This window comes from Eleutherodactylus coqui, chromosome 7 (assembly GCF_035609145.1).
Source record: "Eleutherodactylus coqui strain aEleCoq1 chromosome 7, aEleCoq1.hap1, whole genome shotgun sequence".
Lineage (NCBI taxonomy): Eukaryota > Metazoa > Chordata > Amphibia > Anura > Eleutherodactylidae > Eleutherodactylus > Eleutherodactylus coqui.
Window position 1 is genome coordinate 223,892,104 of NC_089843.1, and position 20,232 is coordinate 223,912,335.

Below are 20,232 nucleotides of genomic sequence, written 5' to 3' on the forward strand. Positions count from 1 at the left end.
ATGAGCCATACAGAAGTTATTCACTTACCTGCTCCGTTGCTGGCGTCCCCGTCTCCATGGTGCCGTCTAATTTCAGCGTCTAATCGCCTGATTAGACGCGCTTGCGCAGTCCGGTCTTCTCCTTTGCTGAATGGGGCCGCTCGTGCCGGAGAGCGGCTCCTCGTAGCTCCGCCCCGTCACGTGTGCCGATTCCAGCCAATCAGGAGGCTGGAATCGGCAATGGACCGCACAGAAGCCCTGCGGTCCACCGAGGGTGAAGATCCCGGCGGCCATCTTCACAAGGTAAGTATGAAGACGCCGGACCGCGGGGATTCGGGTAAGTACTATCTGGGTTTTTTTTTTTTATCCCTGCATTGGGTTTGTCTCGCGCCGAACGGGGGGGGGGGCTATTGAAAAAAAAAAAAAAACCCGTTTCGGCGCGGGACAACCCCTTTAAGTCCGATTTAACGTACAGACACACCCCTCCCCCTTTCTGGTTCCCACGGTCTCTTCCGAAGATACTGCAACCCTGTAAATTCATCGCACAATCGCACTTATCAAGTTAGGTTTCTGTTATTCCTACTAGTTTTCTTCACCCACTTTACTGATTAGACTTCGTTGCCATACAGTTTATACAGTTGTTATTCTTTATATTCATTATACTACTTATAGTCCTAATGGCTCCTCAGAAGGTGCAAAGAAACGTGGCTGCAAAATACCAGAAAAAAAAATAAATAAAGGCTTGCCAAGTTTTATGGTGCCGCCTCAAGAGAAGAAACAAAATCCTCCCAGTAGAGCTGCAGAGGAGCAGCAAGCCCTGCATCATAACAGCTCAGGGGTTCTGGAGGCACTTGCTGACATTCGTTAATTCAGAGAATGTTGGAGGCTTAAACACGCGTCAGTGTGATAATCCGGAGAACTAGCAGCTCCAAGCTGCCATCTGTTGGCCTCCATGAGGTGTAGAGGGCACAACACCCGACGCCTTTCTAGAGGACTGGCAGACAATTCCCACTCCTGTGGTCGAGGCGGCTGCAGAATTCTATAAGCGGCATTTGCTTGTGACTGCTGTAATTCTTCGGTCACTCCATGCCTCTGCGCCTCTGCATCCAGGACCGACTTACATTTAATAATACATGAGCGCTGCAGCTTCTATTTACTGCGGACTCGGCTGGCCTCCTCGTGTAATACAAGCATTCTCTTCTGAAATAGTCCGTTACAACATACTGAAGACAGAACCCCGTTAGCAGCTTCCTGGGCTGGCAGTGCCGTTGGAAGGATGCGGCTGTCACAATGTGCAGGCATATGCAGTGTCTACGACAGCGTGTAAGTTAACCCCTTCACAACTGCCATATTCATATATTCTGCATAGTGATAGTGGTTGACTCGCGTGGCTGTTTTCATCAGCTGACAGCAATGATTAGATCAGCTCTGACCATGGTTTATTAACTGCTTAGATGCTGTAGTCAATCCTGAGCGTGGAGTCTAAGCAGGAAGTAGGGGTTTGCCTCTCTAGTGCCCCATTTCCCCTCTCCTCCAATACTGATTATATATTACATACAGAGACAGACTGATCCCCTTGAACTTCCCTGGCTGCTGGAAATCAGAGGCCGCAGCGTCATCCTCTTACAGTCCTGGCACCCAGGATGTTAGCGCTCATGCCAGTTCAGATGGCGACACTGAGTCTACGGTCACAGTGGTCACTTGATTTACACCCACAGGCTGGTGCCAGGGCAGTGGGAGCCGCTCAGCTGGCTGAAGAGGAGAGTCTGCCTTCTATTTTATGCAGGGCCCAGCTCCTTGAACATTTCTGGTGTAGTGATAAAACCCCTTTATTCTGGACGTCAGAAGGTAAATTAAGAGAAATTACAACGTCTATAAAATTAGATTTTTTTTTTTAATTTGTAGCATTTCAATACCAGAAACCAATAAAAAAAACATTGTGCATCATTCTTTAGGTAATGACTCCTTAACACCGCACAGATCCTCATAGCTCCTGTGTTAAGGGGGTGGGGATACAAAATTACAAAATATGGCTTGGAGACATGACAAAAAAAAACACGACAAAAATCCTTGAAACCATGTATGTTAAAATGGACAAAAGCAACCGCTACACTAGAATGGTGCTGGACTTCGTCTTCAACGCCGGCAAAGAAACCTGCTTGATAGCAAGAAGGATGAAAAAACCTTTCGCTTCAGAAACTTCAAGACTTAACATTTTTCAGAAACGATGAGTAAATCGGGCATCATTCGGTCTGTTCTGGCCCACAAAGTTTTCACCGCCTTGAGGTCCCGCTGTGGTGGACATATTTTGGGAATTTTCATTGGAAGGACAATTACTGTGAGGGGAAACAAACAAAACACACACTAAAGTCAAGACTAAATCATTTGATTACAAAAGCAAACAGTCCATCTTCTAGTCCCGAGCTCGTCGGCATCTCCCCGCCGTGGGGTCTACATCACATCTGCAGCCTCGTGCTTTTAATGGGAGTCTGCGCCCCAATCTATACAGCCAGATCTTTGCCACATTTGGCTTTCAAATCCCGGTGTTGAAAAAAGTAATTGTGTGTCACCTGACTTCAGCGCCAGGAAATCTACGTACATTGGCAGCCCATTGAAAAGGGCCGAAACTGCCTGCGGATCCGCAGTATGCCGAAGGCTCGGCCCTGACCATACCCCATCAGGATTGGTCTCTATCCTCACCTTTGGCGCGGCACTGGGGGCCTTCTCCATTTGTACAGTCATTAAGTTCCTTGATGACGTTATTATATGGCGTAATGGAATTTTATTTGGTGAAACTGCCACAACGACGACGGCGGCGGCGGCATCACCATTTTGTGCACATTTATTTCAGTCTACCAAAAACTTTAAAAAGCAGATGCAGATAAAGCGGGTTCTTACCCATGGATCCCTCCTCTGTTGTGTCCTTGCCCTGAGGGACCTGAACAAAAAAAAAAAAAAAAAATTAGACATACAATTAAAAAGCAGCTCTGGCTCCCAGTATGAGGGCCTGGGCACAGCTCACACCAACAGACTCTTGTGGCAGGTTTTTTTGAGCCAAACCCAGAAGTGGATCCAGAGATCCTTACTTTAGATTTTTCACATCTTCTGAATCTACTTCAAGCTGAAACTCAAAAAAAACTACACGAGTATCTGCTAAAAAGAGAAGGGAAAAACCAACATAAAGAGCCGCCTCGTCTTTCATCTCGGCCTTATTCTGCATCTTACCTGGTCTTGAAGGATAAGAATCCATCTTGCGACCATGATCTCCCCAATCACGGCCCCCCCTAGAAGCAAAAGCATTGTGTTAATATTGGATGCAACAAGCCGCCCCTGTGAGGAGGCGTTACTACTTCTCACATAGATGAAGCCGTCATTAACACGACTAGCAGAGGTCTGCAGCAAAGTACATCCACTCAACCCTTTAAGGACGCCGCTCTGTTTCTGTTTATCCTCACTTTCAAAATATATATATATCATAATCCTTCGTGTTCCATTGACTTTCCTCGCTGTATGAGGGCTTGTTTTTTGCAGGACGAGTTGTATTTTCAGTGATGCCATTTGATATCCCATAGGATGTACCGAGAAACTTTTACAACTTTACAAAAAGCTTTAACAGGGAAATGGAAAAAAATGCCATTTCACCATCTTTCGCGGGGAGCAGGCGGCTTGTCTTTACGGCGTACAAACTGCAACAATCGTATCAAATGGGGCGTTTGTTTTTTTTTATTAGAAATACAGGAAGATTTTTTTTAACCGTTGGGCTGTTTTCTCGCAGCTGAGAAAGTTGCGCAAGAATTGTGCGTTGTGAGACGCATAAATATGAACCCCATTCTTTTGAATCCTTGGCTGTCTTTTGGTTTCTTTTCGCCCCATAGGGGTCTTCAACTTGCAGTATAAGCGATCAATCACAACACTTTGGTATTGCAGTATATGGCATTTCTGACAGCACTATTAAACAGGCCACAGGTCTCTCTTAAAGGGGTATTCCCATTTTGGCTTCTGCATAGCTGTTTGTTAATAATTGTATATCAGCCTACATCTGAAAAGGATAATTACCACCTGATTGGTAGAATGGGTTAATCATAAACCTGACTAGAATCCTACAAACCCCTGACTATGTGCGAGTGCGCCAAGAAGAGCTGCTGCTGTTCTGAAGGGACCGGGTGGTCACATCAAATATTCTCTTTACATTTGGTAATTGACAAACTACTAACACTTCATTTGGAAAGCATTCTTACTTTGCAGCATCTTTTCCACCCCTGCCTAAGACTTTTGCACATTGGGATTTCCTGAAGTCTACTCCCAACATAACAAGATCTCTGCATACAGTTCGAACAAACGGTACACCAGAATATGCTGGCCCTTAGGATAGGTATTGCTTCTCCATAGTGGGAACAGATCCTTACACCAACGGCAGATGTACGATTAGAGATGAGCGAGCATACTCGCTAAGGACAATTACTCCATCGAGCATTGTCCTTAGCGAGTACCTGCCCGCTCAGAAGAAAGGGTTCGGCTGCCAGCGCGGGTGAGTTGAAACAGTGAGCAGGGGAGAGCGAGGGAGAGAGAGCTCTCCACTCCGTTCCTCCCCGCCGAACCTTTTCTTCCAAGCAGGCAGGTACGCGCTAAGGGCAATGCTCGCTCATCTCTAACGGTCATTCATCTACACTTGATCATGTGAAATCAGATGCAACAAGCAGTAAGAGTCCCTTGTGAAGATCTATGCTAGGGTCTGCCCACTACGTACCTTCCATGCGGTGGCACATGCCTGTTGTAGTCTCCCCACCCTCCGCGGGTCTCTCTTCCATGGCGATCTGGATAATTCTGAAATGAAGCAAGACAAGGACATTGTTTTAGATGTTCAGACGTTTATTTGTAGTCATTTTTTCGGGCAAGTACTCACATCTCTGCCTCCCAGGCCGGACCGCGAGTCGTCTCTCCTACAAGGACAATACAGGGTATTAATACTTCAAGCACGGGCACCATCGCAAGATACAAAGAGTTAAAATAAGATTTGGTGGTTTGTGTATTCTGTCATCTCGATCAGCAAGTAAAAGAACAAGCCTCAGTAAGGCTGCCTTTACCCTCATGCATGATGCAGCGTCAGAGTCGTCACCTCACAGACCCCGTTTACTTCCAGTCCTGCCCGTGGTTTTCATCAGAGATCTGCACTGCTCGCGGCTTGGTCACTCATTGTGCAAGTAGTGTATGGGCACTTCAGAACCACTTCTGCCCATGTGATAGGTCCTATGACTCGCTGGCTAAGAGTATATGACTGATGAAACCACAGTAAGAAGGTGGTCCGGCCACTGGTGGATGTTCGGTGAACTCCGTAGTAGCAGAGACGCCGAGCTTGGGAAGTCTGGGTGGGGTCTCCAGCTCCGGTGTTACCGGGCCGTGCCCAGCAGCCGCCCGTTAGCCCCCCCAACATTGTAAGCTCTACTTCTCCAGACTAGAATCTGTCTCCAAACGTATCACTGCTTTCACATCAAGCTGTTGGATCTATTGCTGGTTCTGTCCCACTCATAGGGATGAAGACCAGACAGAACCATAGGGGTCAACATGTGAGACAGACCACTTTGGTCTCTTTGTCACAGTTGGTCAGCGGGATGAATGACTACAGGAGCCGATGACGCCGCTCTTCTGTGTCTGATGATACATCTAGTCCCCGACGGGCAGTTGGTCATCGGAGGGGACATTGCTCTACAGTGAAGACACCAAGTGGCCTTTGGTGGCAGAAGGGCCACAGCAGGAACACTAGATGGCTTAATATTGTGGGATTCTAGACAGAACACATTTTTGTATGGATACGGGGAGTTTACTGAAGACAGGATTTATACAGGTGAACCAATGACTCCTCTTTTGGGGGTTCCACAGCGCTAGAATTTAAAAAGGTGTTGTGCGGGATATTCTAGAAACATCCGCTTTCCACCAAAAAACCAAGTGCAGAACGCGCGTTATTGCTGCGCCGCTCCACCGACAGAAGGGTCGATCTGCAGTACTACCCACAGCCTGCCAAGAGGTTGGCACAGTTTTTTCTCTAGTCATCTACAACTCTATTGTGAAGAATGGCATGCGATTCAGAAGGACTCCAGGTTGTTCTCTCTTGGAAGTCTATCACATCATCACCGACTTCTGCAGCTCGTCCCCTGCAGGCGGTATATTCTGCACTTCTCTTCCAGCCGCAAGGTCACATGACCAGCACTCTGCCAACCCTCTGTGCCCTGCAGTTTAGGGGACCCGCCACGCTGTGCATGTGGACCAGTAGGCCACGGAGTGCGAGGGCCACGGAGTGCGAGGGCCACGGAGTGCGAGGGCCACGGAGTGCGAGGGCCACGGAGTGCGAGGGCCACGGAGTGCGAGGGCCACGGAGTGCGAGGGCCACGGAGTGCGAGGCGCTGTGAGACATCTAGAATTTGTTTTGCATAAAACTATCATAGAACTTGTAATTTCTAGATCTGCTCAGTGTGAGATAGCCCAGTAGGCCGTCCCAGTAGGGGTTGGTTTGGTACCCACCACCAATGTCTGAAGAGCTAGGTATGCCTTTAGGTCTCTGGGCTCACTTCATGGCTTGTCAGGTCAATCTTGTAATACACTTTTGTTACAATTAATTTGTTTCACTTCTCTGCCCTCCAATGCTTCAGCTTCCCGAGCAGCAGTGACATTCGGGCGTTCTCTCACAGATCTGCAGTCCGTGTGCGCACAACCTCCTTACATCTGCTATGTGAAGTCATCTTTATGCTGTAGACATTATACGAGTCTCCAGCTTGCTTCTCATTGGACCGATCCTGTGGTCATGTGTGCTTGTATAATATGCTATAACCACACACACAAGGTCAGGCCTACTGCAGACACATCCAGTAATGCACAGCAGGTTAGGAGAGGCAGAGATTGTGTACACACTGACTGCAGAGCTGTGAGCATGCAGCCCCTCCCCCACAGCCAAGAAAGCTTCCCTAGCAACAGGCAGCAGGATGTTAAGTGGACTGCAGAGGAGCTACACTTCAGACGGGATTTAGAGCCGTAAGACATTGCTTTTTACAAAGCAGATTACAAGATTGATGAGATGCACAGGCTAAAATGATCATAAGATCGTCTGAGATCAGTATGTTAGTTTCACGCTAGTCCGTTATACCGAAGTTTATTGCCCAGAACCAGATCTCAGAGGTGCTGCTCACTGAACGCAGTGCACGCACCACATGACAAGCTCCCCTTAAAGGGGCACATACATGACGACAGGTAAGGAAAGACCCCTTCCTGCACAACGGAGAGCAGCTTACATGTCATATTCTACTCTTGAACATGCTCTGGGCAGGACAGACAGTGACCGTTGTTGTATATCTGCCCCACTTACCTGCAGCTCACGTGGCCTGCAGGGGGCGAGCTACAGAACTGAGGTTCTCCAAAATAAAAGTGCTTATTTGATAAAAAACCATCAAGTGCTAAAAATATATGGCAACTCTAAAATATATCTTTACCCATGCGTGTCTAAGGCTGCCTTCACACCTGCGTTAGGGTCAGTTCACAGTTTCCACCTCTTTGTTTCCTCTACTCCATAAATGGAACAAAGAGGAAAAAACAAGGAAAAACTACTACCCCCCCCCCCCTCCTTTGAGTTAAGAAAAAAACAAAAAACATGAAAAACTGCAGCTTTTAAAAGCCAAGTCCAGATTGATGGAGCATGGTGATGCCCACTGACCGACAGTAAAAGGGCACCCTTTGGCTGGTAATAAGGGCACACCAGACCATAGAAACATGATGTGTATATCAGGTGGAGCAAGTGTTCCCATTTAATGTGCTATGATATCTGAGGCACTACAATGCTGTACGGAGAGTGATCACGTGTCATGTTAACGATTGCTACATCTGTAGGTCACCAGATCATCTGATTCCCCACAGGATACAGCTGACTTTCCGCCTTTCTGCCTTTACTTTCCTTGGGGAGTCCTATGGTTTGGTAAGTCACTGAATTCTAGATCCATCGACCAAAAAGAGAATGCTCAGCGGACTCCGTTGCATAGACGGCCCCTTGCCCAGAGTGCCGCTCATGCAGCCACCAGGCAGGCGCCTCCCGGTCTGTTCGATGTCCTAACAAAAGGCAGGTTTGCCATTTATTTGAAAACTTGCTACAAAGTAAAAAATGGGAAATATTAGCTGTAAAGTTACCTGTCAGAGTGATCCACGTAGCGGCCACGGTCTCTATTTACAAAGTCTGGATATCGGTCCACTCTTCCAAAGTCATGGTACCGATCGTCCAGAGCCATTCTCTTCGATTCTGGCCAGTAGGAATCATCTCTTCTATAAGAGATATAACAAAAAGGAACAATTAGAAATGTTTTAAGTTTACTCTCCAACGGCCAGATCAGTCCTGGAAGCACATTTACTAGACGCAGTAATGCTAGTGAACCTCCTTATTCCTGCCCACCTTCAGAATCCCCTCGTTTGGCTGCTCTCTAATCCCACCACAGCCTTGGCCATAAGCTGAAACCCTCAGTTGGGTCCCCTTAAAACTTAACCTTTATTGATAGGTGATAAAATATATTATAGTAGCAACATGTTTCCCCAGCACACTGGCATCATCAGGGGTATAGGAGCTATAGCGCATGAACTACACGAGGCTCTGTGCCAAGACCAGCTCCCCAACATGTTTCATCAGGACACTGGCATCATCAGGGGTATAAGGAGCAATAGCTCATGAACTACATGGGGCTCTGTGCCAAGACCAGCTCCCCAACATGTTTCATCAGGACCCTGGCATCATCAGGCATATAGGAGCTATAGCTAATGAACTACATTAGGCTCTGTGCCAAGACCAGCTCCCCAACATGTTTCCCCAGGACACTGGCATCAGGGGTATAGGAGCTATAGCTCATGAACTACATGAGGCTCTATGCCAAGACCAGCTCCCCAACATGTTTTACTAGGACACTGGCATCATCAGGGGTATAGGAGCTATAGCTCATGAACTACATGAGGCTCTATGCCAAGACCAGCTCCCCAACAGGTTTCATTGGGACACTGGCATCATCAGGGGTATAGGAGCTATAGCTCATGAACTACATGAGGCTCTGTGCCAAGACCAGCTCCCCAACATGTTTCACCAGGACACTGGCATCATCAGGGGTATAGGAGCTATAGCTCATGAACTACATGAGGCTCTGTGCCAAGACCAGCTCCCCAACAGGTTTCCCCAGGACCCTGGCATCATCAGGGGTATAGGAGCTATAGCTTATAAACTACATGGTGGCTCTGTGCCAAGACCAGCTCCCCAACATGCTTTATCAGGACACTGGCATCATCAGGGGTATAGGAGATATAGCTCATGAACTACACGAGGCTCTGTGCCAAGACCAGCTCCCCAACATGTTTCATCAGGACACTGGCATCATCAGGGGTATAGGAGATATAGCTCATGAACTACACGAGGCTCTGTGCCAAGACCAGCTCCCCAACATGTTTCATCAGGACACTGGCATCATCGGGGGTATAGGAGCTATAGCTCATGAACTACACGAGGCTCCGTGCCAAGACCAGCTCCCCAACAGGTTTCATCAGGACACTGGCATCATCATGGGCATAGGAGCTATAGCTTATAAACTACATGAGGCTCTGTGCCAAGACCAGCTCCCCAACATGTTTCATCAGGACACTGGCATCATCAGGGGTATAGGAGCTATAGCTTATAAACTACATGAGGCTCTGTGCCAAGACCAGCTCCCCAACATGTTTCATCAGGACACTGGCATCATCAGGGGTATAGGAGCTATAGCTTATAAACTACATGAGGCTCTGTGCCAAGAGCAGCTCCCCAACATGTTTCATTGGGACACTGGCATCATCAGGGGTATAGGAGCTATAGCTCATGAACTACATGAGGCTCTGTGCCAAGACCAGCTCCCCAACATGTTTCATCAGGACACTGGCATCATCGGAGGTATAGGAGCTATAGCTTATAAACTACATTAGGCTCTATGCCAAGAGCAGCTCCCCAACATGTTTCCCCAGGACCCTGGCATCATCAGGGGTGTAGGAGCTATAGCGCATGAACTACATGAGGCTCTGTGCCAAGACCAGCTCCCCAACATGTTTCATCAGGACACTGGCATCATCAGGGGTATAGGAGCTATAGCTTATAAACTATATGAGGCTCTGTGCCAAGACCAGCTCTCCAACATGTTTCCCCAGGACACTGGCATCAGGGGTATAGGAGCAATAGCTCATGAACTACATGAGGCTCTATGCCAAGATCAGCTCCCCAACATGTTTCATTGGGACACTGGCATCATCAGGGGTATAGGAGCTATAGCTTATAAACTACATGAGGCTCTGTGCCAAGACCAGCTCCCCAACATGTTTCATTGGGACCCTGGCATCATCAGGGGTATAGGAGCTATAGCTTATAAACTACATGAGGCTCTATGCCAAGACCAGCTCCCCAACATGTTTCCCCAGGACACTGGCATCATCAGGGGTATAGGAGCTATAGCTCATGAACTACACAAGGCTCTGTGCCAAGACCAGCTCCCCAACATGTTTCCCCAGGACACTGGCATCATCAGGGGTATAGGAGATATAGCTCATGAACTACATGAGGCTCTGTGCCAAGACCAGCTCCCCAACATGTTTCATCAGGACCCTGGCATCATCAGGCATATAGGAGCTATAGCTCATGAACTACACAAGGCTCTGTGCCAAGACCAGCTCCCCAACATGTTTCCCCAGGACACTGGCATCATCAGGGGTGTAGGAGCTATAGCTCATGAACTACATGAGGCTCTGTGCCAAGACCAGCTCCCCAACATGTTTTACCAGGACACTGGCATCATCAGGGGTATAGGAGCTATAGCTCATGAACTACATTAGGCTCTGTGCCAAGACCAGCTCCCCAACATGTTTCCCCAGGACCCTGGCATCATCAGGGGTGTAGGAGCTATAGCTCATGAACTACATGAGGCTCTGTGCCAAGACCAGCTCCCCAACATGTTTCACCAGGACACTGGCATCATCAGGGGTATAGGAGCTATAGCTCATGAACTACATTAGGCTCTGTGCCAAGACCAGCTCCCCAACATGTTTCACCAGGACACTGGCATCATCAGGGGTGTAGGAGCTATAGCTCATGAACTACATGAGGCTCTGTGCCAAGACCAGCTCCCCAACATGTTTCACCAGGACACTGGCATCATCAGGGGTATAGGAGCTATAGCTCATTAACTACATGAGGCTCTGTGCCAAGACCAGCTCTCCAACAGGTTTCATTTGGACACTGGCATCATCAGGGGTATAGGAGCTATAGCTCATGAACTACATGGTGGCTCTGTGCCAAGACCAGCTCTCCAACATGTTTCCCCAGGACACTGGCATCATCAGGGGTATAGGAGCAATAGCTCATGAACTACATGAGGCTCTATGCCAAGATCAGCTCCCCAACATGTTTCATTGGGACACTGGCATCATCAGGGGTATAGGAGCTATAGCTTATAAACTACATGAGGCTCTGTGCCAAGACCAGCTCCCTAACATGTTTTACCAGGACACTGGCATCATCAGGGGTATAGGAGCTATAGCTCATGAACTACATGAGGCTCTGTGCCAAGACCAGCTCCCCAACATGTTTCATCACGACACTGGCATCATCAGGGGTATAGGAGCTATAGCTTATAAACTACATGAGGCTCTGTGCCAAGACCAGCTCCCCAACATGTTTCATCACGACACTGGCATCATCAGGGGTATAGGAGCTATAGCTTATAAACTACATGAGGCTCTATGCCAAGACCAGCTCCCCAACATGTTTCATTGGGACCCTGGCATCATCAGGGGTGTAGGAGCTATAGCTCATGAACTACATGAGGCTCTGTGCCAAGACCAGCTCCCCAACATGTTTCATCAGGACACTGGCATCATCAGGGGTATAGGAGCTATAGCTCATGAACTACATGAGGCTCTGTGCCAAGACCAGCTCCCCAACATGTTTTACCAGGACACTGGCATCATCAGGGGTGTAGGAGCTACAGGTTGTAGGCTACCTCCGGTAACCGACAGCATGGCACTGACACGCCCACAGCCCACATGGCTTTAATCCCCAGAGCGAGCCTGTTTTTACGGCCTTGGGGATTAAAGCCCAAAGTAGGATGTAACAAACACTATGGGGTGGTCACCAAGGTGGATTTCCAGGGTACCAGGACATTGAGCCTGTTCAGAAGGACATTCAGGATGTCTGGATTCAACAGAACTGGCTGGTTGTCTTCACACCAGGATAGAAGTCTTTTCCAACCCCGAGGTATACAGAGGAAGGGATCGCCTTCCTGTTTGCTGGGAGGGTAGCAGGTCGCTTTGAAAGACCTTTTTCTTTTTAGGATTATCCCTTCAGGCTCCAAGTTGCCAAATGGAAGCTGACTGGGCCTTCTGGGGCAATCTGCACTACCGGAGACAGGAAAGAGCGGCATAGGCAAGGAATACACCGACTGCTGTAGGATGCATCTCCGACTCTGGGCCAAGGATGTATTAGTTCTCCACTTCTGCCTTGTATCGAACAGATCTATGCAGGAACAACCTGTCCGCCTGGAGAGCCCATGCTCAACCGTTGATACATCTGGAACACTAAAAGGTTTACCTCAAATCCGTATCAAAGGGCCTTCTGATCCCCGAGCGGCGGTCCTGCTCGTAGCGCAGACGTTCCTGCTGGCGGCGCAGCTCTTCTCGCTCTCTCTGGATGCGATCCTGTTCGATCCGCCTTTCTTCCTCTATTCGCATTCGCTCCCTTTCCAGTCTCTCGCGCTCCATACGTTCCCTCTCAAGACGCTCCCTCTCAAACTCCAGCCTTATGCGTTCCCGTCGCAGTTTCTCTCGCTCTTCTCTTTCCCGAGACATAAGGATTCGCTCTCGGGCTCTCTTGTCTCGCTCTCTATCACAAAAATAAGAGAATTAGTATACAATATTATATAGAAGGTTCTTAAAGGGACAGCGCTCACTGCAGTACAGCAAACTCATCAGTACCTGCCTTCCTCAGCCCCATGATCCCGCTGTCTGTTAGCGGACGTACCTGGGGGGGTCAGATGACCGCTGCAGCCATGATATCAGGAGACGCCGCAGCCTCCCGTTGACGTCAGACGTCATGCAGCATCGAATCACAGGGGAGTATTGCTCAGTCTGTTATTTTGTAACAGGCGCCATGGAAGGGGGTGTCGTCCGGTAACCGGATGTTATCACTGTTGCCCATGGACACATCCTGCAGTAGTCCCATGGGCAACGGCTTAGCATGCGTATCACTGTTCCGCTTGAGTCCTCGCTCTGGTCTTTGGACTTCCCCCTGCAGTGAGGCAGTGCTTGCACAATAGCGCCGTTCTCACCGCAGAGGACACAAGCGCGCAGCCCAGTCCCACCTGCCACCACGTGTTTCATTGTGGACTCCGGTTCGTGCATGCGTTGTACGCAGCCGCTGCTGTTTGACAGTGCAGACCGGGCCACGCACATGCAGTTCATTCCCACAGGCGCTGCTCAGTAGGTGACCGGTCGCTCCTGCTGCCTCCGCTCTGTATGACAGCTGGGGACGCCGCCGCATCTGTCAGTCATTTACACAAAGGGCCTGTGTAAAGCGTTGGCATGCTGCCATCCAATAGGTGGCGCTGCAGAGGTATTGTTCCATCACTATTTTTATTCACATGGACCCCTGAGCGCGTGACTAGCCTCAGCAGCCGTAATGGTGCCAGGTACGGTCCACTAAATAGGTTTATTTCGGACATTTTGAAGATTTCCACTATCCATTTAAGAGAGCGATCCCGAACGCAGAAGCGCAGCATGGCGGTATACGTGGTGGCCTCTAGGGGGTTCACAGTGAGCAGACCTAACTGCAGGTCCGATTACAGAACCACCACTTGTAAAGCTCTACATGCCTCCATCCTCACAGGCCAGACTTACCGCTGCCTCTCCATCTCTCGGATTTCGCGCTCCCTCTCCCGCTGGCGCTCACGCTCCCTCTGCTTTTTAATTTTATCGAAGGACAGGATCTCCCGCTTTTCTTTGCTCTCAGATTTTCGATCCCGGCTCTTGGAACTCTAAAATAAAACAAAAGTTCAGGCGTTGCAAAAAGCGTTTCTCTTGACTGCATCTTAACCTGCCGACCGCCTGACAGACGCCCTCGCAGCCGACGGCCGTCGGCTCTCACTTTGGTTTTTCCTCCCCATTTTCATACATAATCACAGCGCTCGTTTGTGAGGGACACATTCTGGTTTTCAGATGGCCCCACTCATGGTGCTGACCGCGTCTCTAAGCGAGGGCCATGGAAGCACGCAGTGGCCTCACGGCGGTAGGGCTCCCTTTGGGGACATCCCTTCCTCGGTCTTTGAGGACCGCGCTGCTCCCGCCGCCATGGCTTGTCATGTAATTCACCCATCTGTGGGGCGTCCTGCTGCTTTTACTGGTACAGTTTTGGAGTTCCTGTGATTTTTGGAACACTTGGTTACATTTTTTCTTGAAGGCTCAGTTCTGGAGTTGTGTATTCTTATTTCCTGATGTTTAACCCATTAGTTGCCAATCTGACTTTCAGGCACTCAGAGACCAAATGGCTTTTGTTTAATTATAAATGTAGGAAAAGTGTTTTTTCCCAGTAATTTTTTTCTGCTACTTCTTTAGCCTCCAACATGTGACTTGAACTTACAATCGTTTGATCAGTCACACAGTAAGACGCCATAGTATTACACGTCACAGGCACCCCTTGATAGGCATTCATTCATGGCAGCCTGGGGCCTTCAGAAGGTCCTAGGCTGCCATGGCAACGGACCGACATCTCGCAATGACAGTGTCATTTAATGGGCGGTAACAGCATGAATGTTAGGTCAGCGGGACCTGCTAAATGTGCGCCCTGGAGCATGAAGGGGTTAAACCCCTAGATACCACTGCCAATGATGACCGCGGCTCCTGGTGGTTCCATAGGGTATTTAACAGGACCCATGAAGTGATCAAGGGGTGCCAAGAGGTTGTGGAGACAGCCGGGCCCTCAGACACGGCGTGGCTATATGGCCGTGCCAACGGTTGGGCACTTCACAGCATTATGTCAGCGACTGGCATAGCACATTGTTTACCAACCATTGGGACTTCACAAAAAGGCAGACAAATAATATTAAGGCTCTCAGAATGCCGGGACATAAAAATGCAAACTTCCATGAAGTGAGCCAATACTGTGCAAAAGTTCAAAAAGGTGTACATGCGGCACAAAGCCCACTGCCTCCTACGGGACGTACATTCACAAACAGTGTGTCAGCGCTGCCGGGGGGGGTTTGCGTGCATTCCTCTAATTCCGGGGGGGGGGGGGGGGGGTCCATTGACATCACTCCCATGATGCATCAGCACAGCATTAGCGAGAGGCTGTACTGCTCTGCCTGCTGAGGGGACAGCTTTCTGCCCGAGATCACATGACCAGCCAAGGAGGAGGCAGCGGCCAGGAGTGACAGATGGAAAGGAAGAACCAACCAAGATAACACTAGATCCCCTCAGCGAAGTGTATGAAAACAGATGACCCCCAAACTCCACGCGGCGAGACGGTAAGACAAGCTTCGGCTCTCACCCTCTCAGAAGACGTCTTCAGACTGATCACAGGCTCTCCCTTTGAATTATCCATCACAACAATCCTTTCAGCTCCTCGGCTTCCTGGGGGGACAAAGAACAAGGTGACACCGCCTGCGGGTAGAGGCAGCGACAAAATGGCATCACGGACACTGGAAGAGCCCCGCGGCCGGCGCAGAGGTGAACCGCCGGACAGCTCTGCCTCTACTGAAATGAGAATGAACTGGTCATAATATGTGCGATTCTGCTGAGGACCATCACACTTAGGGCGATGTTTGTAGACGGCGAGCGACGCCAGCACCACGGCACGGTCACACCAGCCCGCTACGGTCAGGACTGCTTCAGTGTAAAGGAGGTTATCCTTAGGCTAGGTCATCAATATTCTGCTGAGCATCTTCAGCGCTCATAGTGGCCGTTCTGAGTACTGCAGGCTGGTCCCATTCTCTACGGCCACTATAAATACGGTGTTCTCACTATGGACAGGGTTGTGCTCAGATGTAAATATTGAAGAGCCTGAGGCACTCTCACACCAGTGCCACAACCCTCTTCAATCGGCTGATCGGCGAGGGTCCCAAAGAGACGACCCTCACCGAATAGATATTGATGGCCTATCCTCAATGGCAAAGTAAATGCAAAAGACAATGTCCTCTTTGTATGGTTACTTCTGGTCTTCACGAGAGGGACCCCCATTCATCACTCATTCACCCCTCATGTTCTCGTGATGTCACCACCCCCTTTAAGGCAATGCAGATTTCCATAATATCTTGTGTCTGGGGTCATTTAGTGACCCTTATATATAATACTTATGTACCTTTAATAACACAAGTCCCTTCTCCCTGCCCTCGTGGTGCCACCACCCCGCAGCGTAGGCCCTCTTAGAAGGGAACTACAATGTTTGCCATCCTGTGGACCAGCGGATCCTAATCCCTCCAAATCCGAGAAATTAATAGGGAACTCTAGAACTCTTTGGGGTGCATCCAGAACTTTTGAAAAAATTAACTTTTTAGAAAGATGGGGTGCTGACTTCACAGAGGTCAACCTATCAGCTCACATACATACTAGCTATACACTATGTTACCAGAAGTATGTGCCCCCAAGTAGTCCGGTGCGGTCAGGTGATGTGTGAGCATTAGGTATAAAGGAGAGGATCACACAGGAGATCCCAGTACAGAAACCATCAGATGACCCCCAACGTAGAGCCGACAACGGGGTCTGGTGGGAGGGGGACCGTCCCCAGGCGTAGAGCCGACAACGGGGTCTGGTGGGAGGGGGACCGTCCCCAGGCGTAGAGCCGACAACGGGGTCTGGTGGGAGGGGGACCGTCCCCAGGCGTAGAGCCGACAACGGGGTCTGGTGGGAGGGGGACCGTCCCCAGGCGTAGAGCCGACAACGGGGTCTGGTGGGAGGGGGACCGTCCCCAGGCGTAGAGCCGACAACGGGGTCTGGTGGGAGGGGGGACCGTCCCCAGGCGTAGAGCCGACAACGGGGTCTGGTGGGAGGGGGACCGTCCCCAGGCGTAGAGCCGACAACGGGGTCTGGTGCGAGGGGGACGTCACCAGGCGTAGAGCCGACAACGGGGTCTGGTGCGAGGGGGACGTCACCAGGCGTAGAGCCGACAACGGGGTCTGGTGCGAGGGGGACGTCACCAGGCGTAGAGCCGACAACGGGGTCTGGTGCGAGGGGGACGTCACCAGGCGTAGAGCCGACAACGGGGTCTGGTGCGAGGGGGACGTCACCAGGCGTAGAGCCGACAACGGGGTCTGGTGCGAGGGGGACGTCACCAGGCGTAGAGCCGACAACGGGGTCTGGTGCGAGGGGGACGTCACCAGGCGTAGAGCCGACAACGGGGTCTGGTGCGAGGGGGACGTCACCAGGCGTAGAGCCGACAACGGGGTCTGGTGCGAGGGGGACGTCACCAGGCGTAGAGCCGACAACGGGGTCTGGTGCGAGGGGGACGTCACCAGGCGTAGAGCCGACAACGGGGTCTGGTGCGAGGGGGACGTCACCAGGCGTAGAGCCGACAACGGGGTCTGGTGCGAGGGGGACGTCACCAGGCGTAGAGCCGACAACGGGGTCTGGTGCGAGGGGGACGTCACCAGGCGTAGAGCCGTCAACGGAGTCTGATGCGAGGGGGACGTCACCAGGCGTAGAGCCGACAAGGGGGTCTGATGGGAGGGGGACGTCACCAGGCGTAGAGCCGACAAGGGGGTCTGATGGGAGGGGGACGTCACCAGGCGTAGAGCCGACAAGGGGGTCTGATGGGAGGGGGACGTCACCAGGCGTAGAGCCGACAACGGGGTCTGGTGCGAGGGGGACGTCACCAGGCGTAGAGCCGACAACGGGGTCTGGTGCGAGGGGGACGTCACCAGGCGTAGAGCCGACAACAGGGTCAGGTGCGAGGGGGACGTCACCAGGCGTAGAGCCGACAACGGGGTCTGGTGCGAGGGGGACGTCACCAGGCGTAGAGCCGTCAACGGAGTCTGATGCGAGGGGGACGTCACCAGGCGTAGAGCCGACAAGGGAGTCTGATGGGAGGGGGACGTCACCAGGCGTAGAGCCGACAAGGGGGTCTGATGGGAGGGGGACGTCACCAGGCGTAGAGCCGACAAGGGGGTCTGATGGGAGGGGGACGTCACCAGGCGTAGAGCCGACAAGGGGGTCTGATGGGAGGGGGACGTCACCAGGCGTAGAGCCGACAAGGGGGTCTGATGGGAGGGGGACGTCACCAGGCGTAGAGCCGACAAGGGGGTCTGATGGGAGGGGGACGTCACCAGGCGTAGAGCCGACAAGGGGGTCTGATGGGAGGGGGACGTCACCAGGCGTAGAGCCGACAAGGGGGTCTGATGGGAGGGGGACGTCACCAGGCGTAGAGCCGACAAGGGGGTCTGATGGGAGGGGGACGTCACCAGGCGTAGAGCCGACAAGGGGGTCTGATGGGAGGGGGACGTCACCAGGCGTAGAGCCGACAAGGGGGTCTGATGGGAGGGGGACGTCACCAGGCGTAGAGCCGACAAGGGGGTCTGATGGGAGGGGGACGTCACCAGGCGTAGAGCCGACAAGGGGGTCTGATGGGAGGATGTCACCAGGCGTAGAGCCGACAAGGGGGTCTGATGGGAGGATGTCACCAGGCGTAGAGCCGACAAGGGGGTCTGATGGGAGGATGTCACCAGGCGTAGAGCCGACAAGGGGGTCTGATGGGAGGATGTCACCAGGCGTAGAGCCGACAAGGGGGTCTGATGGGAGGATGTCACCAGGCGTAGAGCCGACAAGGGGGTCTGATGGGAGGATGTCACCAGGCGTAGAGCCGACAAGGGGGTCTGATGGGAGGATGTCACCAGGTGTAGAGCCGACAACGGGGTCTGATGGGAGGATGTCACCAGGTGTAGAGCCGACAACGGGGTGTGGTTGTGGGGGAGGGGGATGTCCCTAGGTGTAGAGCCAACAGTGTCTGGAGGGTTTCCAGGTGTAGAGCTGACAATGAGGTTCAGTGGTGGTGCTGGGGGGAGGATGTCACCAACCAATCAGTATGGACATCGCAGCTTCTACATCTTCCCAAGTCCACTGTTGGCCATGTTATTGGGGGATGGAATCCATCCGGTGTGTGTGGTGCCGCCACATTCAGGGAGACCTCAAACTGACAGAACGTGAACAATGAAGCCTGGTATGAGCTGTAAAGACATCACACACATCGTCTGCCATCACTCAGGAGGTTTCATAGGACATAGAACATCCATCAGTACTAGAATCCTCCATAGGGAACGGCATGTGAAGGGCAACTATGGATGAGTGGCTGCACAGCGGCGCCTGCAAGGGGGTGGGAGCGTCGGACTGTAAGGGAGTGGAAGTGTTGTGGGTGGGTGAATCACAGTCCACCATCTACTGATGGTGGGGCGGTCGCCTGGAGAGCGGTTTCTACATGACTGCATTGTCCTAACAGTGAGGTTCTGTTATGGTGGGGGGGATGGGGCGTTCTGCTGGGAAGGACGAGGACCATTGGTTATAGTGAAGTCCATCCTCCACCAATGGGCACAGAGACCACCCGGACAATGTGGCATCACCTCCTCTGCGGTAATGTCTAGTTTAAGTTTAGACAGCTTATTGGTTTGCAGCAACATTTGGCATAATTTGTGGCCCTTTTTTCTGTAAATTAGGCCACGCCCTTTTTTGGACAAGTTGGAAGAACTGTCTGTTTTGAGACATTATGTTTCTAGACACTTTCAGACAGTTTTCTGGCATAGTTTGTATTTTGACTAGTAAATAAGCCCCCATGGCCATGACAGACGTGGGAGGGCGTAGAACAGTCAGCAGCGACGATGTGGTGAGCTACAGAGAAGTTTTACACATCAGCTGGCTGTCCGGAGTCGCTTCATATGGTTCATCGTAAAGAGTTGGTCGAGCGACACCACACCACCCGATCTGCATCGGGGGGCAGCAGGGGTGTGTCAGCCACAGGGTGGGGATCATCCCGTCGGGGGGCAGCAGGGGTGTGTCAGCCACAGGGTGGGGATCATCCCGTCGGGGGGCAGCAGGGGCGTGTCAGCCACAGGGTGGGGATCATCCCGTCGGGGGGCAGCAGGGGCGTGTCAGCCACAGGGTGGGGATCATCCCGTCGGGGGGCAGCAGGGGTGTGTCAGCCACAGGGTGGGGATCATCCCGTCCCCTATTAGGTTACAGTGCAGAACGTTGGCA

At 51.4% G+C, this 20,232-nt stretch overlaps 1 protein-coding gene across 1 annotated transcript in view; it reads right to left on the reverse strand.

Moving 5' to 3' along the window:
- Positions 1 to 1,854: 1,854 nt before the first annotated feature.
- The window catches only part of LOC136573219 (scaffold attachment factor B2-like), a 38,373-nt gene continuing 19,995 nt past the window's right edge, over positions 1,855 to 20,232 (reverse strand). The window contains exons 11-19 of the mRNA XM_066574504.1: positions 15,545 to 15,627; positions 13,900 to 14,036; positions 12,596 to 12,886; positions 8,146 to 8,277; positions 4,883 to 4,919; positions 4,727 to 4,803; positions 3,205 to 3,263; positions 2,878 to 2,917; positions 1,855 to 2,315 (exon numbers count right to left, since the gene is read on the reverse strand). Of these exons, the coding sequence (XP_066430601.1) occupies positions 2,198 to 2,315; positions 2,878 to 2,917; positions 3,205 to 3,263; positions 4,727 to 4,803; positions 4,883 to 4,919; positions 8,146 to 8,277; positions 12,596 to 12,886; positions 13,900 to 14,036; positions 15,545 to 15,627 (974 nt within the window). The 3' untranslated portion in view covers positions 1,855 to 2,197. The remainder of the gene's footprint in view (positions 2,316 to 2,877; positions 2,918 to 3,204; positions 3,264 to 4,726; positions 4,804 to 4,882; positions 4,920 to 8,145; positions 8,278 to 12,595; positions 12,887 to 13,899; positions 14,037 to 15,544; positions 15,628 to 20,232) is intronic.